Here is a 22864-nt window from a genome sequence, read left to right as displayed (position 1 = left end):
AACCAGAGTCCAGCATCTATAAACAGCCTAAACAAATCATCCGCAGGCAACTGAAAGAGACAGAAAGGTCTCATTTTTCAAGTCAAGTTACAATCCTATCACTTACAGCCAATAAAAAGGTGATTCATACGTGCAAATTGCAATACTTACTACAAATTGTTACACAGAGCCCCTCTAACCGTCTAAACAGAGGATCCCTACAGGGCACTGTTTAGTGTCTCTTGGTAGTCGTCTGGTTGACTTGCCAACAAGTAATGTTAACCATCAGTTTTAACTGAGGCTCCCTGCCGGGCAGAGACCCAGGGTAGGCCAGTTCAGTATTCCATCCATCACAGTCCACATGATGTTGTAAAGGTCAGAAATGAGGCTACAATGCTGTGAATGAGTGAGACCTAGCTGGCATATACCATCGAGCTGTCATTATAAAGCCCCTGTGCCATGATGGATCTGACTCAGTTAAAAGAATGGTTGTCAGACTGCGATGATTGAAAGCTATTGGCGCTGGAATGTCACTGACAGAAAACTGTGAATTGGAAATGATTGCATAGGTAGAAATGAAAACTGATTGGATGGCAAAATACATTTTTTGTCAGCAAATCAAGCGCTTTTATGCAAATTCTCGCAAGCAATTTTTCATATATTCACACATCTGTCATCTCAGTCAGACCTCAGACGTGGAGCATGCAAAAAAAGGGAGTGTTTGCCAGACTGCGAGGAGCCAAAGGCGATGATTTGCATAGAAAATAGCCATGTGTGATTGGCTGAAAGTGATGAATAAACAAATAAGTTAGATCTGAGGCTTTAGAGTTGGACCTCAGCAAAAACAATTTCTCTGAGCGAGATGGAAATTTGGACAGTAATGAGTTAATAAAATGTGTCAGGTCATTTCTCAACTTAATTTTCACTCTGTGTAGAGCAACAACAAGTCCTGCAGTGTCTGTTTATACAACACAATAAGTATTTCTTGTAACTAATAAAGTTATACTTCAACCTACGAATCTTTAAACCATCCTAAAACTTCCACTTGTATTGTAAGAGCATGCAGCTCTATCTGTTCGTCTCATGCTGGTCAGGCTGTCGGGAAGTACAGTTTTGTGGTACTTATCCCCAGGGAGTTATTTCAGGCTAAAAAGCCCAGGCCCCTATCTAAATGAATGAGGAGAGAGCCAGAACTTCACCTTCAATGGTCACCTGGACATAAAAACTGTATAGAATCCTCAAAATAAGGTTTAACACACTTTCCTCCCACAGGTTATACTTCTACTACACATGCACATGGTTTTACGACATCAGCTTTTATTATGGCTCAGTACAGAGTGCTGTGATGTGATGCCGTCACCCCACCAGAGGGTATTAGTATGATATCCTCCTCTTCCATGGCCATTAGAAGTCCGCCTGCAGCTGAACCAAATTGGTTTAGACTGTTGTGAATCTCAACTGTGTGCTCAGGTCAGTGCAACAACACAAATGCCTTATATGTTTCCAAGATGATTGGCTTTTGGGGGGAAGGGGCGGGATATGTGTCATACAACCGCCATCTCTGGCTGCTTTAAGTGGTTTGGTTACTTTTATACCGTCTCTGACTAAACTAAAACTTTAAAGGCATACAATGCAGGATTTGTCGGTTACTGTTTGTAAACAAAACATTTAAAGGTAAGTGATTCTGATAGTTGATTGTTGAGTCTTATGACAAATAGAAATGCTTCTGTAGCATCACATGAAGCATAGCGCAAATTCATGCAGGACGCGGAAGTCATAAGCCCCAGCTGTAGTCAGCTGACAGCCAGCTGATCAGATCAGCATCAGTCACTGACCAATCATATCCATTCTTTTGAATAAGGCGGTCTATTTAAATCTAAGCTGTCATACACTGATCTCTCCTTCAACACTGCTGCACTCACAACTCTGCTGCAGACAAGCCACCACCCCAGCCTCCACCTGCTTAGTCTGAGTCTAAAATGGCTTCTAATTTATCTAGCTGCTTCGATTCTACTCCTGCGGGGGGTATTCATTGCGCTCCCTGGAGTGACTTAGCACGCTACTCGTCAAATCCAGGGAACTTTTGGAGCGGAGCCTTCAGCGCCAAGCCTAACTGTATGCCATTTGTTGCAATAAATGGTTTTAATCAATGACGAGAGTGTTCCCGAATGAATTACACTCAGAAAAGTCTCCAAACATAACAAACTGACAAGAAAATAAGAAACTACTGAGTGGTAGTACATTTTTCTGATACTAATGTAGTTGCATTGTAGTCATATTTTAATTGCCTGAGTTGTATTTGCACTGTGTGAGTGTTTGTGTGAGTATTTTTTTACTTAGTAGTGTTGGTGCTTTACAGCTCTTCCAGAACTTTTATTACTTTATTTTCATAATACAGACTGAAAAATGACAACTACAAACAAACTTGCATACATGTACCTACACAACCCACATTCAAAAACAAAACAAAAATGAGAAAACGACAACTGTAAAAAGGCAAACTATAACACACCAGTGTCTCAGTAGTCTAAATAAAGCATATGGTGCAGAGTGGCACAACTAGGTATTACGCAGCAGGGACTTCAGCTAAGAAACAGTAGCATCATGGTGTCTGATAATTGGGCCCCAGGTACTCTGAAATGTTTCTTAAAAACCACAACTGTTGCTTTGGAGCCTCTCATGATGTATCCCTGACACTGTTCCCTAACCCACCTGAAGAAACACGGAGCACTAGTAGCCTTCCATTCCTCTCCGCTGCTAACATACCAAACATTAGAGTCTGCTGTACAGTATGTGGCAGTGAACCTGGGTTGATCCTCTCCCTCCCCTCCCTCACATCACCTCAGGCAACTCCACACCTAGATTTGAAATAATCAGATGGTTCAACAGTCAAAGGGAAAACAATAGCACAAATGTTTATGTTTACATGTTTAGAATCAGGTTGTTGCCTCATTAAAGCGCAAAAGTGTTCTACTTGATTACTTGCTACAAACAAATGGAGGCAGCATATCACCGAGTGGCTGCAAACTACAGCAGTCTGGTATTATGAGAATGGATGTGCTGGGGCTAGCTGGTTCGCTTGATAACTTTAGTAGATATCGCTTCAGAAGTAAAAATTATTATTAAAATGACATGTTCAAATTGGTGGGGACAATTCAGCAACACCTTAACCTTAGCAGGAACATATCCCTACAATCAGAAACGCAATCTACATGTATGGTTTGTTGATTCATCCCAGACACAGTATGTAAAAGTGATTAGACTGCAATATCTGTTAAGTCCATGCAAGTGCTTTCCAAATTAATTTCCTGTATTAGCATTAGTAATTATCTGAGTTCACAGAGGTTAAGTGTTGCACCACTCCAGTATAATCAGTGGAATTGTTTGGCATTCAAAGCTTTTCTCCTACACTGTAAACAGTGGCTGAGAGAGAACGTGGTCCCACCTAATAACGCATCGCTCCATTGGGAATAAAATGGAGGAGTTTGGAGCAGAAAGTGTAACTCTTAATTCTTTGCTTTTCAGCTTTACAAACAGTTTAGGACTCTCTAAGCCCAAAACCACAATGTGTGAATTCTTAAATTGAGTACTACAGCCTTTTAATCCCTTTACACTGGTGAATATTTAATGTGAAAGTAGAAAGAGATCCCATTTGCACTTGAAAAAAGTAGGAGAAAACAGAGCCGGACAAATGTAAATTTATTGAGGCCAGCTTGATTTTTTTTTTTTTTACTCTGGAGAAATCTCTTATTTTTTGGTGAGAAGCCATCCCGGCTTTAAAGTGAAAACATTAGATAACCCAGGAGACCATGGCTGCAGCGGCTGGCTCCATCTGGTTAACACTGCAACTTGGATCCTTTAAAGTTTGTTTTTGTGTCGGCGAGGTTGAGAGAGCAACGCAGCGGGAGAGAGAGGAAGACAGAGACCGAGAAGGAGAAGGAGAGAGAAGAAAGGGTGGTGGGAGGAGGCCCGGGTCGAGTCCTCAACGAGCAGGACTGTTCTACTTAAAGATCTTTAAATAGGGTGATTCACTAGAATGCCTCGCTCTCATCTGTCTCTGCTCTTGTTGAGGCACCACGGGATGAAGCGGGGGCTGAGCATCATGGGAAAGTGGGTTGGGATGTGGACAGCGGGGCAGGTCGTGTCATCACCCAAATTGCCCACAGGGATCAATAAAGCTTCTTCATTAGTGGACCACTGTCCATTTGAAAAATAAGGACACAAATCTTGATCAGTCGCCGTCATACATAAAACATGAGCCAAAGTCGGACCAGTAAGATAATGGATGCCTTATCAGTTGCTCAGAATGCCGAAATCCACCCATGTGGTTAGTGGACTCATTTACCTTCCGCCTGATTTCTTCATGATTTCCCGGTGCAGCTGATTGCCTCTAATTTGAGCCAAGCATCTGGGGAAGGGGACTCATTGTGATACAAGAGCGGAGACTATGGGTCTTTGGATAGCGTCATGCCAGCTAAATGATCTCCAGTGGACGTAGGCTTAAATGGAGGCTAAATGGCGATGCAGAACGCTCCTCTATCTGAGGCTCATTACCCGCCTCTCAATTCCCCCAGAGACCTGGCTCAGCTTCACGCCGAGCACTCTCCTGCCAGGAGGAGGGTGATTACAACATTTTGCTCGACAAAAGCCCCCTTCCCCCTCGCCTCTCTCACCGCTTCCTGTCTTCTCCCTCGCCCTCGCTCTCTGGTCATCCGCTTCCCTCTGTGTTTCTTTCACGCTCCCTCTCTCCTGCACCGTGCCGGCACCCCAGGCGATTTGAGCTCTGACTGATTCGTCTTTGTGTCCTGCCTGTGATTGCAACACTTAGAGACAGGCGAGCCATGAATGGTATAGGAGAGTGTTTACTCACTTAGAGACAATAAGCAAAATTATGAATCACACAGCAGCGTGTAATGCAGACAACAGCAGTAATGGCAACAACAACACAAAACTGTACGGAAATCAAAAGCTGTTTGAAACTGAATCACAGGAGAGCCGCAGAACGGCAAGCAGATGGGATAAACACTGATGTACGAACAGGATATCATCCAGCCAGCGAGGAGCGGAGGCCTACGCATTTCTCTGCCAAGGCTCGATGTACTCCAGACCCAGATGGGCAAAGATGTCCTTTTCAGTCGTAGCTGCCAGGAACTCTTTCTAGAGAGAGGACAAACAAACAAAAAGTCAGTGACTTGTGCAGGAATTTGTCTCGGTGACACGGGTCCAAATCCATAAATTCTCAATTTTAAGCTTGAAAATGCTCGGGTCTTGTACTCGCCGCCTGAACGCTGCTTGTATTCGCACTCCTATCTCTCCTGCAAGCTGTCAATATCAATTTAGGATTTTATTCACCCTGTTTGTGCCAAGGTTCAAACACGCCGCGTCTGCGCCGATTTACATTTGACCGTCCACCACCCATAAACACCCTAACCTTGCTCTAAGTGATTGCACTCCTCAGCAGATGAGTATTTTCCCTGACAAATCACGACAGGGCTATTAACTGCTGGCCGTCTACCAACGCCATGCGCTCGGGCTATGTCTCTATAGAAGTGGTGACGAGGCCTGACTCACCTTGGGAGTGAGACAGCCTGAAGAGAGATAAAGAGAGAGAGAGAGAGAGAGAGAGAGAGAGAGAGAGAGAGAGGGCTGTGATTCTGACACATCCTGCCTTCAAGTGCTAAACTGGACCTGACATGTTGCGAAGAGATGGCACCGAGAGCACGTCGGCTCCCGCTGCCAGGAGAAGGCAGAGATAACTGAGAACAACTAGTAGGCAGCCAGGAGAGGGGAAAACACTACAAGGCACGTCTCCCAGCATACTGGCTTGTTACTTATAATGCAAATGACAGGTTAGCCGTGCAGCGGGGAGGTTCGGGTTCACACGGCATTAAGCTCAGTTCATATCACACCTCTTTAATTCTCGGTTAAAGTTATAAATAAGCTGGTGGTTATTTGTTGTTTTGGCCATTACACTATACATCATCACTGCTGAGATCTGGGAACAGGGCGGCAGCAAAGTCCGACAAGGCGAGAAATGAAGGCAAGAAGCAAACAGTTTTAACCAGATTATCTTAAAGGGTAACTCCACCAATTCTACACAGTAAAGTGTGTTTACAGTGTGTCTTGGGGAGTGCTACTGCATATGTGAAAAAAGTAGTATAAAGCCTTTTGTGGCTCCAGGGGAAGTAATCTGATAAATTGCCTCCAATGATGTCGCTCAGTGGCTAAGTTGCATTGTGGGCAATGTAGGCACTTGGTTTTGAAAAGGAAGAAGAATGCATGGAATAAAAAAGGTTTCTCCCATGTGAAGCCAGGCCTCAGCAGGAGGAGGGCTTGGAGGCAGTGGAACCTCATGAGGGAACAGGATGGGATACTTTGGATCAGTGTCATCTTCCAGAGGAGGAAATCCTATGTTTGACAAATCTATGTACTTCTTTTCATTGTCGACTCCCATGTGAAGCCCAGCATCAGCAGGAGGGCTTGGAGGCAGTGGAATCTCACAAGCCAATACGCTGAGAGGCTGGGACCTAAGATAGGCCACTTCCTCATCTGGAGAAGGAAACTCACTCTATGTCATTCAAATCCAGGTACTTCTTCTCATTGTTGTCTCCCATGTGAAGCCAGGCCTCAGCAGGAGGAGGGCTTGGAGGCAGTGGAACCTCATGAGCCAACAGGATGTGACACTTTCGACCAGTGTTGTCTTCCAGAGCAGGAAACCCTATGTTTTTTAGATCCAGGCACTTTATTTGATTGTTGTCTCCCATGTGAAGCCGAGCCTCAGCAGTATTCACTGCCACCATCCCCCAAGCCCCCTAACAGTGAAGTGGCAGATGTCCACAGAGTGGAATGACAGGGTAATTCAAGATGTAATATTGTGATATGTGGAACATGATACAACGATTCTGCCCGAAATGATAGACTGCAAGACAATCATCTACGATACATCACAAAGACTGTGTCACTGAAAAAGAACCAAAGTACCCCGAAAAAGGCAAAAAGCAGGAATTATGTATAAACACTGCTTTGTGGTGTCTGTTGCACTGAATTTGACGGATGAATAAAACAATGTACAAAAATGTGCATTAAAGACTACATTAAAAATGCTATACGTATACCTACACACCACCTTATTTAGGTTTTTGTGGTAAAATAAATAGAAATATATTGTATATATAACTCCTTCCTCCTTCCTCTTTCCTCCTTATGTGAATGACAGGAATAAATGGAAACAGCATTTGCCCTAAGTTCAGCTCATAACAACGTTCTGTGTCCTGCTGCCCTACCTCAAACAATGCAATCAAACTGATTTTGTTCGTATAGACCATAATCATGAAAGCACTCACAGCTATTGCTATGCTAAGAGAACCTCTAAACATGATGGAGTTATAAGGAGGGATTTATAAGTGTTTTTATGGACGTTTAGTGAGCTGGACAACAGAGACACCACAATATGTGAAAGGACCAAGTGTCAGATTTGTTTTTATTTTGATGTGACTGGTTATGACTGGAAAGAAAGGGTGGAAGTGTTGATGCAAATTGCAGGTTGAGAGGGTAAAATTTTCATTTCCATCTGACGACAAAGATAAGACCCCGGTTATAATAACGCTTTGTATCCTTCAGGGTCCACCCAGGAAAATCTGTCGACTCTGAGATCAGATGAATACCTGAGGTTAGTTCTGTTTTAGTTCTCATTTTCTCTTGCACACAAAAACATTTAATCAATGGTGTCCAGAGAAATATTATCTTTTTCTCGCAAAGAACAGTGTGTTGTTAGTGAGACAGTATTCTCTTTAAGCGAGACTATACTAGGGCCCATTAAGTGGTCCACCACTGCCTGTATTTTTCACTGTTCTCATAACCCTGAGCCCATTTATTGCTCTAACCACTCAAAACACAGGAAATGCACACACGCACACGGCGCTGCAATTTATGATGCTGCAAGCTGTGCAGTATTAACCATACAGGTGATAAAAAGTGGAGGAGGAATGAAAGAAAACAAAGAAAAGAGCCTGCTGGACAAGGCTGATGCGATTTGGAGTAAATCCACATTGCTATCAGCACATGGCAGGGCTTATTGTTTACAGGAAACAGAGGACAACTCAGGAGATCCAACTAAAGGAGAAAACACAGGGTTCAGATGAGATTCTCAACATTACCAATTTAGCCATTGTCCTGGATCAGGACTAAAGCCCTCTCTCCGCTGGACTGTCCACTTTCCTCAACTCCTACAATGCTTACATTCCCTCAGGGAGACGCTGCTTTATTTACTTTGCACAACACAGTGTGGGCTCTCTGAGAGATAAATCCACAAACCTTATGTACCTCTGAGTTCTCCCCTTTAGGCATACACAGGGAAACTCTATTTGAAATGGCAAAAGCAGCATTTATTCCAGGGCTTTTTGGTATATCAAAAGCAGCTTAGAGTTAAAGAACAGAGCGGCGGTTAATTAGAGGGAGAGGTTATCTGTCTGAGACACACAGGTTCTCAGTCACTGGCAAGCCATCAGCACCACAAGCCAGAAGCAGGAAGCCATGGAAGCAGTGTGCGTTACTGCGAGCCAGTGTCCTTGACTTAATAAGCCGCTAATCAGCTACATGTTTCTCTGTCCGCCGCGTAATGACATCCCTCGTGGACGTGAACACATATCAGTTCCTGCAAAACATCTGCCCCTTCTCTGCTGCCCGTCATCCTCTCTCTGCCACCCGGCCCACTGCTTGATGGATGGAGCTGATGGACATGGCTGCCTGCCCGGCTCGGGCCCGACTCAACTGACACATCAAAGAGAGGGAGGAAGACAGAGAGACAAAGAGACAGAGGGAAGGCCTGGATAGCTGCTCAACACAACCATGCCAGCCAGCATACAGTATGAAGGACAGAAACATGGAGGGAGCTCAACATCAGCCCGAATGAGTATAATAACCACTTAAAGGCACATTATGTCACTTTTAGAATTGCCGCACCATTTGGCAGCCACAGTTTTTGCGCTAGGAGACAAGTGTGTATGTCAGGTGTGTGTGTGTGAAGGTGTGTGTTTGTATCCATAGCTATAGAATGCCAGGAATGAGTCCCAAAACCTGGAAATAAGTTTGCATTTTTGTACTTCTGGTTCCCTCATCTCGAAGTAAATGGGATTTTTGAATGATTTTTCAGTTAGATGCCTGATGTAAAGTCTGTGGTTAACATAAGCTTAAGATACAAAACACGCCACATTTGAATTATAAAACTGTTTTAAAAAGGCACTTGCTAACAAGCGGCTAAAGGAGACTACAGAGGTTGTCGGTGACATTAAACGTCATCACACCGAACATGGAGACTCATCTACTCGCTAGTCCTTCTTTACAGGCCGACTTCAGTTGCAAACTATTATAACTCGAATTTTGCCATGAAAAAATAAAAACTCAATTCATGATTTGTCTGTAAGTTTATAATAAAGCAACACAGTGGGCACATTGCCATGTTTATAGGTTAACACCCTCCTCAAAGTGTCCTCTTCTCTAGCATGAGTATAAGTTGCTGAGAAAACTATGCGTGGGGATGCATGTGTGTTTCCTCATTATAATGAAAACTGCTCTAACTGTGATGAAGGCTCACATTAACTTTAATCAACAGACGCCCACTTAATTTCTGAGCAGTTGTTTTTTTTCTTAAAGTTTGGCATGGTAAACATCTCTAAACGCTATGATACCCATGAGCCTCAGCTGCTGTTGTTTGGAATCATAGCATTAAAAAACATTAACACATAATATTTGCAATTGGGAACAATACGCTGTGCCAAAGTAGCTGAATTCATCCTCAATCCAAAAGTAAACTGATTTAATCTGCTGAATGTTTCCTGTGCAGACAACAGGATTTTGAGCTTAGTGACTGAATGATTGTGACCAAAATTCATAAATCAGCAAACCAGATATATTCTACAGTCCTACAGTTGTAAATCTTTCTCACTATACAACCAGGAGAGTTTCGTGCCCATCAAAGCCCTTGAACTGCTTCCACAGTCAGCTAACTCAATACGGATCTCTCATGACTACCAAGGTTAAGAGTGGTCATATTAGCCACAGCAGCTGGAATGACTTGGGGGTGTGTCGAATGAAAAAAGGACCTACACTCTCCGAAAAAGTAAATCAAGTTCAGTTTATCAGCAATGGGCACTTGTGTTTTAAAGTTGAACCAGGTCAAGCGTGATAGAGAATGAATGACAAGAGGGTGTGGCGTTAGCGAGAGCAAAGCAGTGAATCAGAGGAATAATACATTATTTTCTGATCGTTTCATGGCGGTTACTTTATAAAGCACAAATCAGCAAACTCACACCTCTACACAACCCTCCAGATTTTGTGTGAATGCACTTAATTCTGTCCACTGTTCTGTCTCTCTGCTCTGTGTGTATGTAGCTCAGCCCTGCCCTCGGTCACAGTCACAGACCGGCAGCTCTTTAAACATCCATAACAGACTGAGAGCAGAAGATAGAGATGGAGGCAGTGATTTAACCTGATTGCTGCGTTTTCCCGACCTCAAACCCTGTGTGCTGTTATTGGCCGGCAGGCTACACACTACTGTCGAAAGGTTGACGCCCAGAATAAAACTAAGAAAATAAGAATAAACTGGCAGAGTACTCAGATACCACCACGCACTTCTAGTGGGTAGATTAATTTTATATGAGACTATAAATTTTCTTTTCGGAAAATCCTGCATAGCATAGCTGCAAATGTTAGTGTGTGTACAATTAAGCATTGTCTTATACAAACACTGCAAATGTAAGTATTGGACTGAGAGAGACATCTTTAGGAACATGAGGATACAACAGAAACCAAAAGGCTGCCAAACGATCCAGGCTAAAGGTCATGTGGTGAAGTATGCAAAGCACAACCTGAAATCCATGCAAATCCACTTACACAAAGTCCCTGGTAGGAAAAATGTATCTGAACAAAAGCCTCAGTTAAGAGTGCCGTCATCTCACTTACAGAGCTGACTGCCTGCATGGGCAGAGGAGCGATGACCATGTGTCGAGTACTCAAATACTGAGGTCAGACTGAATAGCAGATGCACGTAGAGCCTTCAGCAGCATCACTTTCAATGTTGTATTTTAAGGTAAGAGGAACATATTCATAATTAAGTATTTTATGTCTAAGGACAACCACCTTTATATAAAGAGTCCAAGGTATACTTCCATCAGAGAAGGCACACTCAAAGGCAGAAAGAAATGTGATGTTTTTTCCACATGAATTCAGGTTATCAGATCAACTAATGCTCCCAGTCACCTTCTTTTATTTGGACTTCCTTCTTCTCACTGACAGTTAGAAATAGATTACTTTATTGCCAAGAGATCAAGAAAAAAATCCTTTGATTGCCTTTAAGTTAATTTGTCTTTATTGCAGAGAGAAGGAAAGGGCTGACAGGGGCAGAAAAAGTGGGAAGTCGATTATGCCCCAGTGTCTTCCTCCTGCAACGATCCGCTGCACACCCACACTTCCCCTGTGCTCTGGTCTGCTAGAGCTCAGTTCACAGGACAGCCAGAGCAACCAGAGAGGGCACAGACACCTCACTAATCACACCAGCAATTAGTGCAAGCATCATAAAGCACGGCTGCCTATAAAACAGCTATTGAGTTTAGTGTTATCGTCATTACCTGTCCTTCCCCAGCCTGCTAATCAGCCCGTGCACTGGGCAGAGAGGCAGACGGGTAGCAAATAATGAATTCCTAATCAGAAACAATGGGATCCTCACTCAGCGTCCCTGGTGTTATGGCTCTTTGCTCCCGTGGAGGAGTAAACATTTGCAAATCAAAGTTATTTAGTTGATTAGGCTGCCCAAAGGTAATGAACAGATACAGCAAAGAGTCTGAGAGAAGAGTAATACAAGCTCTGTTATTTCAGTGCCCTTATGATGTTGCCAAAGTAAAACTTTCACACCTTTTTAATTAAAAAAATAATTTGCATATCATTGAATAAAGGAATTGGATTGAGGCAATGACAATTTATTATACATTTCTTCACAATGTTATGATGCCTGTTAAAGCTGCGGCAAATGTGCTTCTTGCTCACCATGTATGCAAAGAAAGTCGTTATTCATTACCGAAAACTCTTATTTGTTTGTGATATTCTGAATTCTTGTTGTCCTGTTACTTAAATATCAGCCTTGAGATGTTCTCAAGTGTTTTTCCCACTCAGTTCCACAAGGGCAACACTGATATATGCAATTTACACATGGCATAACGTCAGGTCACACAAGTTGAGTTGATTAAGAGGAGGAGGCTATGGCTAAGTGGCCACTTATAGTGTTATTAGTTTAATTATTTATAAATCTTTTCACTGTAAGTAAGTGGAACGTACGCAGTGAAAATATCACTGAACAAATGTTGACTGTGAATACAGATTTACTGGAGAAATGAATCAAGGTCTTTCTGCACATCCAAAACTTCAGTTCAGACGACAAATATGTTATTAACTGAAGTAATGAAGTTGAATGACACTGACATTTTCGGCAAGAACAGCAAAACCAACAAACCCAAACAAGATTTCTCAATAGAGTGTAAAGAGCATGTCAACCCACAGTTAATCCACCATTATTAGTATTTCTCCAACTTCCACAATTCAGACAGAAAACAAGGTTTTAATTTAAAGGTCCTGGGTGTTTCTGATTTATCCACGTTTAGGGGCAGAAATTTTATATAATATTATTGTGTTTTTATTAGTGTATCATTTCATGCTCCTATGGCGCACTGCAGGCATCAGATCTGAAATGCCAACACCACAGATTTAGCAGTATTTTGGGGAAAGTCGCTATTCATATGCATTACTCATAGTGATCTCAGTCGTGCCCATCTGTGAGTGCATGTTCATACATTGTCAGATGCAGCATGTCAAACCTGAAATGACAGCTCCGCCTCTGAATAATTATTACATTTACCTCAGTATTGATGATCTGGACACTGGGTCCTCATTTGACGCCTCCAAACTGAAACGAGGTTGGAGAATGAATCAAGGCAGTTTGAAGCACCTCATAATGCTTTTGATGCGAGCATCAGACACTTTCAGTGCGTTTCGCCCTTTATAATGAGCCTTTTACACTTAGAGGGTATATGCTAAATATTTTTAGATTGTCAACTCTGTAGTAATTAGGAGTAGACTGATTATTGGCCCGTAATCTAGCTACTGTATGTCCAACTGATGCGGTCTTACACAAGTTTTTATCCCACTGTAACTATCCACTCTGAAAAATCACATATGCTGAAGACCATTTAGGGTCTCTGTCCACATAATGTTCTTCTTTGAGCACCATCGTCCTTTTTCAATTGCCCCCCATGAGGAGAAAGAGTTTATGGCAGCGTCTCCTGTCAGATCGCTCCGCCTTTTTCTAATGTGGCCACTCCCAGGACTTCTAGTTGAAAATCAATGAAGTTTTCAGAAAGGCTCTGGGCTCGTCACCATTTCCCTTTCTCAGGCAACCAAATTAGATCAGGTGGGACTTGTCATCCGTCACCCTGGTAACCAAGAAAAAAGACAGTAGACTGTCTGTACACTGAATGTTGCTGGTAAGTGCTTTTATCACCCGATGCGTTGTAAGCTCATTATTATCTGCGTGGTCCGCCCTCTGTTACTCTGTGCAACTGAGTGACAACACTGGAGGCAATTTATCAGATCACATGCAGCTCAGAAACGCTTCAGGCAACTTTTTTCACACATAACCACATAACACACAGCATTTGAAGATTGGTGTCCATGAGTGATTTGTGCAGCATTGATGATATACCCAGACAAAGGTACCAAATAAAAAAATCTATGAGTCAGTGACAACAATTCTGGCTTTGGTTACCTTTGTTAGCATAAGCTAATATCAAAGTTAACAGCATTTTCTCTCATTGCACAAGCGCTCCCACCCAGCACTACGCAGCGCACTGCTCGCACTTTTCTACCAGAAAGAAACATTGTGTGCACATGGGCTCCTAAAAAGTGTTTTTCATTCGAGCCTCTATGTCCCCACCACTTTTGAACACAAAGTGATGCCCTTCAGTGCCCTCACCCTCCTCATCTGCATTTATTAGCCCGGCTTCTTCCCGAAGTTCATCACTGAATTTTTCGGAGGAATCTTGTGAACTTGTGAAGTGTGAGAACCGCTGTCTGCCGCAGTCGTGTGAAGTTCTCTCTAATCTGTGGAGCCTGTAATTGTAGCCCGAGTCTTCCTCGTATGGACCCAAACAGAACACTCTTCTAATGATAACAATAAATTAACTTTCTCTGCTCCACTGAAGCCCATAAATAATTAATTGGTTTGTTGAAGAGGGGCTGGTTTTGCATGACCAATTTGCTTCCTGCTCCAGACAGTGTGATCGGATGCTGCTGCCTCAGCACTCCTTTCACTCTGCTCAATTAAAACAGCACATTGGCAAAATATGAGCTTTGTTTGGCCGTTTTAACAACATGCTTATATTGTGATATAAGCCAGGATCCTCTGAGTCATTTTATCGGTTACATCACCGGAGAAGCAGCAAATCCTGGGAGTGAACATGAATATGCTATACCTGGAGATAAGAAACGCTGCAAATAAGCTGCCATTAGTTACATGTGTTGCTCTCATACTGACATTACTGTGGTGGCAACTCACTTTTAAACTTGCATAACAAAACTGTGATGTACTTTTTAGCAGCTTTTGAGGGCTGGACCAAATGTTTTTTGTACATTCAATGCTTCTATTGAGGTTTTTTCGAATGAAACTCCAAATGTCCGTCGTTTTATGATGTCATCAACCCCCAAAAAGCACAAAGCTAATGCAGATATGGACTCTTTTTTTGTAACGAAACAGAACCACTTATGGCAGGGTACAGGGCTATTGAGACCAAGGACCATCTAAAACCGCTTCTGACTTTCATTTTAAAAAAACAGAGCAAGTCATGTTTGGATGCCAATGAAGGCGTGCAAAGCCAGGAGCAACACCTGTAAAGACATGGTGTAGTCTTCCATTGCTTTTCCTAGCAATACTGAGAAATTTGAGATGTATACAGCGACTAAATGATGTGACTCAACGGTGCCTCTTATGCCCATGGAAAAGTAATCTGGCTCTTAAAAGGTTCACAGGTTGAACCAACATGGAACCAGCACTAGCAACAGCCCAGAACCAGCACACAAAGGGCTATCATGACCTAATACTTTTGCCCACCTTAGACCGATGTCTCCCTGCAGTGTGCAGCTATAATCTCTTGCTAGCTGGGGCAGATGAAGCACTTTTCCTGATGATATTTCTACATTTACTATTTCAAATTTGTGTTCAAGGTTATAATGCAATAAATCATGGACTTCAAGTCTGGTGATTTATAATTAGAAGCTAGCAAGCAATTCTAGCAACACAAAACTTTCACAGCCATCGACTGGAGGTTGGACAAAAACCCCAAAGCTGTCAAAACCAATTTCAAACAGGTGTTTTGAGACTGAAAAACTTCTACATTTACATGAGTGAATTTTATCTGTCAGGAGGGGCGATCACTGACTGTGAATGCAAACAAGTTTTCTGATGGTGAGAGCACCACTCAAAAATCAGCCAGCAGATTCGTCAATGAGGGCATTGGTGGGCTTTGTGCCGGCATTTTGGCTGGATGCAGAAGGCTTTCTTTCTCGATGGCAGTCATTTAGTATTTCGGTGACTCACTGTGATGTCCCGGTGTCGCATCGGGGAGCCAAAGGTACAAAATACTGTGTGTCAGTAATAATCAAGCAGTGCTAGGTAATTTTGATGTCAGAGCCCTGGAATGTGTGCTTAGAGAGGGACTCGGTCAGAGGTCTGTGGCACAGGAAGCTGTTATTCTCTGTCTTTCATGGCACATATGAAGAGATCCAAAAACTGCCAACACGTCATGGTGCACAGAGTTAAAAGGCAGACAAACTATTTCTTCTTCTGTACACTGAACAGTCTCCTACTTTGAAAAATGGTGCACTTAGGATCTGGGAACATGTCGCCAACATCTCCTCCCACGCCAATTTAATTTAAGGTTCTGTAAATTTACCTCAGAGTCCCATTGGGGAGGCTTTTGCAGCAGAATCTTTTGGCATTTTTTTTCTCTCTGAACTCTTCTCTCCATCACTAAATTGTCAGAGCACGGCTGCTCAGACTAGACCGCTTTTAAAAGGAAAGAACAGAAGTGATCTTATTTGTGGTGACTCATGTCAGAGCCTACACTGGCTGATTAATGCTTCTCTCCCAATCGCACCCTGTTTGCAATGGTGTAACTGTGGCCACAAGGTGACAAAAATCACTTGCCACTTCCTGTGCGTCTGTACCATTACATAAATAGAAATGCAGCTTCTTATCACAGCTCTGCCCTCTCATATTTTGTCCAAACGAACCACAGCTGTTGGTTCTGCAAACAGAGAATGCATCACCTCAGTGCAGGAGGGCTCTGATCAACAAACAGTGTTCAGAATAGCTCATGTACAAACTTGAACATGAACTGGGGACAGGCTGAATCATCAGCGTATGGCATCAACTGACAACAGGGCTGCTAAACAGATTTAATTATATTAAACATTTGCTTATTTTTCAGAAATATCTACTAAATCCTGGTCCAGCCCTTCATGTGCTCTTGGTTCTTTATTGGCGTTGAATAAGTCAATTAGTATATGAGTGCAGGCTGTATGCATCACACCAACACACCTAGACAAAACATGATTACTATTACATGACCATGTATCAATCAATGCGTATGAATCTTTTCCTTCACTCAAGGTCAAAGATATTTACTCACTGACTGTGTACAACCCTGATTCCAAAAAAGTTAAGTTGCAAAACATAAATAAAACAAAATGTGATAGTTTGCTATTCCTTTTAAACATACACTCTACTGAAAACAGTAAAAAGCCAATATATTTAATATATTATTCCATCAACTTTAATTGTTGTGGTAATCATACAAATAATTGTTAGGACACGGGAACAAAAGTTCTGGGAAATCATGATTGAGTATGAAAGGGGCATCCTCGAAAGACTCAGTCGTTCACAAGCATGTTCCTGGAACATAAGTAATGTTGCTCAGGGACCATCATTTCAACTGACAAGTCACATTTGTGTGATGGGAAAAAAGAACATGAAATACACACATAGGAGAAGTTATCCTTTGTTTGTGTTAAATGTTGTGAAATTGTTGGGTTTGTGCAAAGTTGGAACCCAAAAGCACACACAATGACAGGCGGGTTGAAAAACAAAATAAAGCTGAAATCCAAGGGACCAAAATACAGACAATACAAAGGCAGGCAACACAAGGTCAGGCAACAAAAGCAGTCCGATAATCCAAGAAAAAACAAAAAAAAACAGACACGCAGATGAAAGCATGAGCACTGGGGATACAATGGGAGAGAACGCAAGACTGGGAAACTGACGTAGAAACAGATAAACCGACTAAAGCCTCATCCACACTATACAGGTATTTTTGTAAACTGGATTTCAGAAAAAAAAAAAAATCTCCGTCCAGATGAACGTTTTAGCACAGATTCAGAAATAATCTCCATCCACAAAACACACCTGAAAACACATGCCTCATGGCCAGTCACTTACACTGGGCAGGTGTGAAGCAGACTGTATACTCTGGTCAGTTGCTTAGAAACAGAAGATATTATGAGTGAGGCAGGGAAACGTGTCTGCTCTTTACAGAATGCTCTGGGATAGTTTGTCAATAAAACATTGCAAGCACCCGTTTGTGTGACTCTTTTCCATCAATACAATATCATTGTCCGTTTGTGTCTTTCTAAATATAATGTTAAACAATAACATCCAGTCCGTCATTGTACAAACTCAAACACTCCAATATCATAACACGTACTTCGAGTTCACATTTGCCAAAAATGCTACAAATGTGATAAACGTGTGCGTCTGCGTCATTGTTTCTGACAGAGTTTCTGAATATCTTCACCCTGGCAGGAGCTTTTGCAAAAGCTCCGTTTTCAGTGACCTGTAACATCGTTTTTGTGCGTACACAAGCTTAATTTCAAGAAATACCTGTGTACAGGGCCCAAGAGAGGGGGAAAAACACAGACTTAAACACACTAGAGCGTGAACTCTAATAAGGGACAGGTGAAACAAATAGGGCAATCATAAAAAGGCAGGAAAAAACAAAGATTAAAGCAGGTTAAAGCAGAGCGGTATGCATGAGAATAAAGCATACCAAATAAAACAGGAAACAACTAAACCGAAACCCCAAATATGACAGAAAGGGTATCTTTTAACCCAAACCATGTTTTCCAAAACCAAACCAAGAACTTTTGTTGCCTAAACATTACTAGACAGCGACAGAACATTGTAAATAAACAGAAAATAATAAGTGAACAGTACCTGTACTCAACCCATGAACAGCTTGCTCAAAATGTGGATTTTGTCACTTTTTTGTACTACAATGGTCCTGGAGCAACATTAAGATATTCCAGGGACAACATCAGCAATATCAGATAGACTGAGGTTCACCACGTCATTGTAGAAAGCATATTCATACATGGGCTCAGGAACACATTTTGTTTTTATTCGCATTTTACGTAGCATCCCAACTTTTTGGGGAATCCGGGTTGTGGATCGGTCACTTTTTTCAAACCTGAGCACTTGCATCGAGCACTTCCGTACATAGGTGCATCGGTAAGCGAAAGCACCACCATTCACATCGCTTCAACGCTGATTCTGTATGTCTTCAGTTGTGTAGTATGTTCACTCAGTTGCTGGTTTTACAGTTAGTTCTGTAATAATTAGCCTCATGTGGCTCCCATAGAAAAGCCTACCTCCTTCAATACACCATGATGACTCAGTATAGTCCACTCAGTTTAAGAATTTGTTCGTACACGTCACCTCTTGCAACCGGATCTCCTTTTCCTGGTATTCTGCAGTGAAACCAGCCTGTCTTTTAGAGGGCACGACAGCACAGAAACCACAAGATAAGCCTGAAACACCCCACTGATTGTTCAGCCGATTGTCCCTGTAAATAAATCATGCTGCAATCTGAAACGGGAGCCCTGGACAGACGGGTTCCTGTGCCGCCGCAACGGCAGTGTCAATTAATGTTACATGACAAGCGGACACGGCCCAACACTGGCCCCTTCCTGAAACCTTCTGCCATTCACTTTCATCAATAATGGAGCAGGATCTGTCTCCTGAGTGAGCCGAGACCCCAGTTCAGCTCAATCCCCAGGCAGCACCTCCGACATTCCCGTCTCCCTCATTATGTGCCCGTCTTTGTCCTCACCTTCTATCGCGCAAGTTCAGAGTCAACTCATGATCGGTCGCAGGATTCAGGGCGATAATAGCTTGCCATTGAATTCCTTTTTTTTTTTTTGGTCATGCAAAGCACAGGCTCAATAGAATCTATTAATACTTTCTACCCTTTTTATTCACCCATTAAGCACTGGCAAGAGGCACTGTGTGGGTGGATGGGAGGCTGCAGAAGTGGAGGCACAGGCACAGTGGGTGAGGTGACGATGGTGAAATGGGTGACAGGGGGAAAGAGGGGGCGGTAGAATTCAAGTCCAGCAAGTGAAAAGAAAATATCCATGTAATTATCCTGAATGTGCTGCTCTTCTTTTAGAAATTTTCATCCACCCAAATGTGCCCATCACTCTTCTTTTCCCCCTTAATTCCCCTTTAATTTCAGTCGATTTTTCAACAGGTCCACATTCCCTCCTCTATCATTACCCCCCTTCTGTCAGGCAATAGCTGTCAATATGATTTATCATTGATTGCTAACTGATGTCGTTGTCCCACTGTGAAGGCTGATTAGATGACCATCCTGCTGATACAGCCTCGCCAGGGATAACGTTCTCCGGGAATGGCGACAAAACCTCCCTGTCTCTTCACATGTCACTATATGCATCTCTCTTTATCCCTTCTTTTATTGCCATGACTGTTTGCCTTCCCATAGCACTTTCCCACACCAAGCATCATACAGCAGCCTCTTAAAGCAGCGCCAGCCAAACGTTCTTATGGAAACATATACTTGTCGTGTCATTATAAATCACAAAGTGCAGCTAAAAATGTATCTCCTTCCCCGTGATGTTGTAGATTTGCCCTATTTGCCCCAGAAAAACTGTGGTGTCAGGCATGAGCAGAATCTTCCACGCCTGGAGAAAGTGATGAATGGAAACATAATAGTGTAGTACAAACTATCTGACAAACAGCAGCAAGAAGCCTGTGAAGTCAGCACTGGTTTTTTGCCTGTTTCATCCCTTTGTTATCATTTGTTATGAAGCACCACATGCTAGCAGTTCATTGATGAAAGTGAAGCAGTTTCAGTTTAAAACCAGCAAATATAATTATTGTTTTCACTTTCTGTAATTATGAAGCCTTTTGTTGTAAAAAATTTTTGTTCACAATATTTTTATCATCGATTCATTGGCATTTGTTCCTTTTAATGCTCCAGTGATGGCAGTGTTCGGGCCATCAGTTTGACTTGGACAGAAATATCTTAACATTTGGTTGGATTGCCAGGAAGTGTTGTAGCCTACAGACATTCATGGTCCCCAGAGGATGAATCCCACTGAGTTTGGTGATTTCCTGACCTTTCACTTATCAGCCCCACGAGGTAAAAGTTGTCAGTTATCCAGCGTAATATTTTAACATCTTTTAGCTGGATTGACACAGAACAGGATGTATTCTCTGGGGAGCATGAATTATCTGAACCACCCGTAAACTTTACTGGATGGACTGCACAAAATTTGGATCTTCAATAACTTTGTGTCGTCAGTCAGGCTTTTTATTAGTTCAATACTATTATTCATGACCAAAACTATGACATTCCCATCAGCTGTAGTGGTACTAATTAGCAAATGTTAGAATGCTAACACACTAAATTAAGCAGATGAACATGGTAAACATTAAACCTGCTGATATTAGCATTTAGCTCAAAGCATCGCTGTGCCTCAGTATTGCCCATATAAAATATGGACTGAACTTCCAGGTCTGAAAAATGAAGCCAGGTGCCTTTCCCCTGCATTCTTGCTAATGGCCAGGTGGAGGCGTCCCACTGGTTGCAAAAAGAAGTCAGATTGTATGTAAGCTTATGAGAAAATGACTTCTCAGTTGATTTATTACCTTAAACACTGTCCTGATGAGTTTATGGTCTCAATCAGTAGTTTTAAGTTTTTTGCACAGAGCGTTTACACTTGGTACAGCCTCACAGAGATGCTAGTATGGCTGGTTGAACATGTTAGTCTTGTTTCTTCATTATAGTGTCTGTTCTCTGCAGGTTGTGTGTTATGTGTATTATGTATGCTGATCATGAACAGCATTACTGAAGAGGCTGATGGAAAATTATGTCCAGAATCTTCTTCATCACAACTTCCAAGTAAATGCTAAATGTATTAAAAAATATAACAAAATGCATGTGAAACAAACAAGATTAATAAAGATGATCATCATGCCAGTACATCACCACGTAAACCGGATACTGGTGGACCATTTATTAGCTGGCTGCTCTGTAACAGTTACTCCATCACTGTGCACCATTATTGCAGCAGCCCTCCCACTTCACACTCCCCAATCATTCCCATTAAAGTCCCTTAATTGTTTCTCTGACCTCTATGTGGAACGACCCAATCACATGGCAACTGTATCCTGAAATGAATGTCCATATTTGCATTGTTCACCTGTCATGGGGGCGTCATTACTTGGGTGGTTGGAGCGAACAGGCTTCTTGTTCAAGGGGAGGGAGGACAAAAGAAGGGTTCTCACACATTTGTGCTCATGAATATCTTGATCTTTTTTTCCAATGACTGTGCTGTCACACAGAAAGACATGTGGACAACTGATTTTAAATGTCCTGCTCCTCTGGTTGCAAACTACAACTTTTCCTTGAGATTTGCAAAAAATATATTACAACAAAGCTTTTTGAAAAATATTTGGACACATTTTAAGGAAAATCTTACAGTTGTTTTCCATAAAAACAAGCTTAAATCTTGACCAGAGACTGGTTAGAAATCTAAGGAGTGGAATTAGACTTCACTGCAGCAAACACCTTCACATTACACTCAATGAATCCTGTCACTGTATAATCCATCATACATCTTTGCTGATCTACCTGTCTGCAATCATTCCACTCGGCTTCCGTCTTACAGTCAGAGCCTTTCAAGACCAACTCAGGGACACAGCAGAGGAAACGTCCACACCGGTGTGATCAAAGCAAATCCCTAAAGTGAAAAATTCCTTGAACCCTTTTTGATTGGCAGGGAAAAAAGAAAAAAAAAGGGAAATATGTGCAGGCTTTTATGGCAAACCAGCAAACTCCTGTCTTTGTAATGCTGAGTGGCAGCTCCCTCAGAGGCGAACAGGGTTTTTAATCAGAATAAATGCAAGAAGACACTCAGACCTGTTGCGTGGCTACAGCATTAGCATGGACAGAATCGACTGAGACATTCCAGCCATGTAGAGGAGATCCTCTTTACTGCACCTGCATACAGACTGAAAGCAAATGACTATCAGTCAAAGATAACAAGCCGGCCAAAGTGTGGCAATAATGGATCAAACAAGGAGGCTTCAGATGTGTTTAAGGATTGTACAGACATGAATGAAAGCAGAAGTTGCCTTTCCTCTCTTTTACCAGCTACTGCTGAAGTGCCGCGCTTATATTGTTCCAATGGAACTGCTATCTCGGCAAGTATACAAAGACCTCATTTACACCTTGTAAGACAACTTGGATCTAGATATACTATCCAGATAATTACCAATCTGATGGTATTCGCCCTTATCTGTTTTCTGTCTGCATTGATTAGATGCTATTATGGATGAGCACTGTGCAAGGCAGGTGGAAAGGTGAAGAGGTGACAACAGAGACAAACAAAAGACACAAAGTGCTAAACATTTTTTTTCTTCGTCATTGAAAGAATTATAGTTTGTTAACCAGCATTTTGGCCTTTTTGTTTTGGAGAGAATTAC

General features: G+C 42.2%; 1 protein-coding gene across 1 annotated transcript in view; it reads right to left on the bottom strand.

Moving 5' to 3' along the window:
- Positions 1–4773: 4773 nt before the first annotated feature.
- dntt (deoxynucleotidyltransferase, terminal) overlaps positions 4774–22864 on the bottom strand; it is an 86258-nt gene continuing 68167 nt past the window's right edge. Inside the window, exon 11 of the mRNA XM_073482319.1 lies at positions 4774–5136. Coding sequence (XP_073338420.1) covers positions 5050–5136 — 87 coding nt within the window. The 3' untranslated portion in view covers positions 4774–5049. The remainder of the gene's footprint in view (positions 5137–22864) is intronic.

Source organism: Pagrus major, chromosome 15, assembly GCF_040436345.1.
Source record: "Pagrus major chromosome 15, Pma_NU_1.0".
Taxonomy (NCBI): Eukaryota; Metazoa; Chordata; class Actinopteri; order Spariformes; family Sparidae; genus Pagrus; species Pagrus major.
Note: the sequence above shows the minus strand (reverse complement) of the source record. Positions and strands in the feature narration are given on the sequence as shown.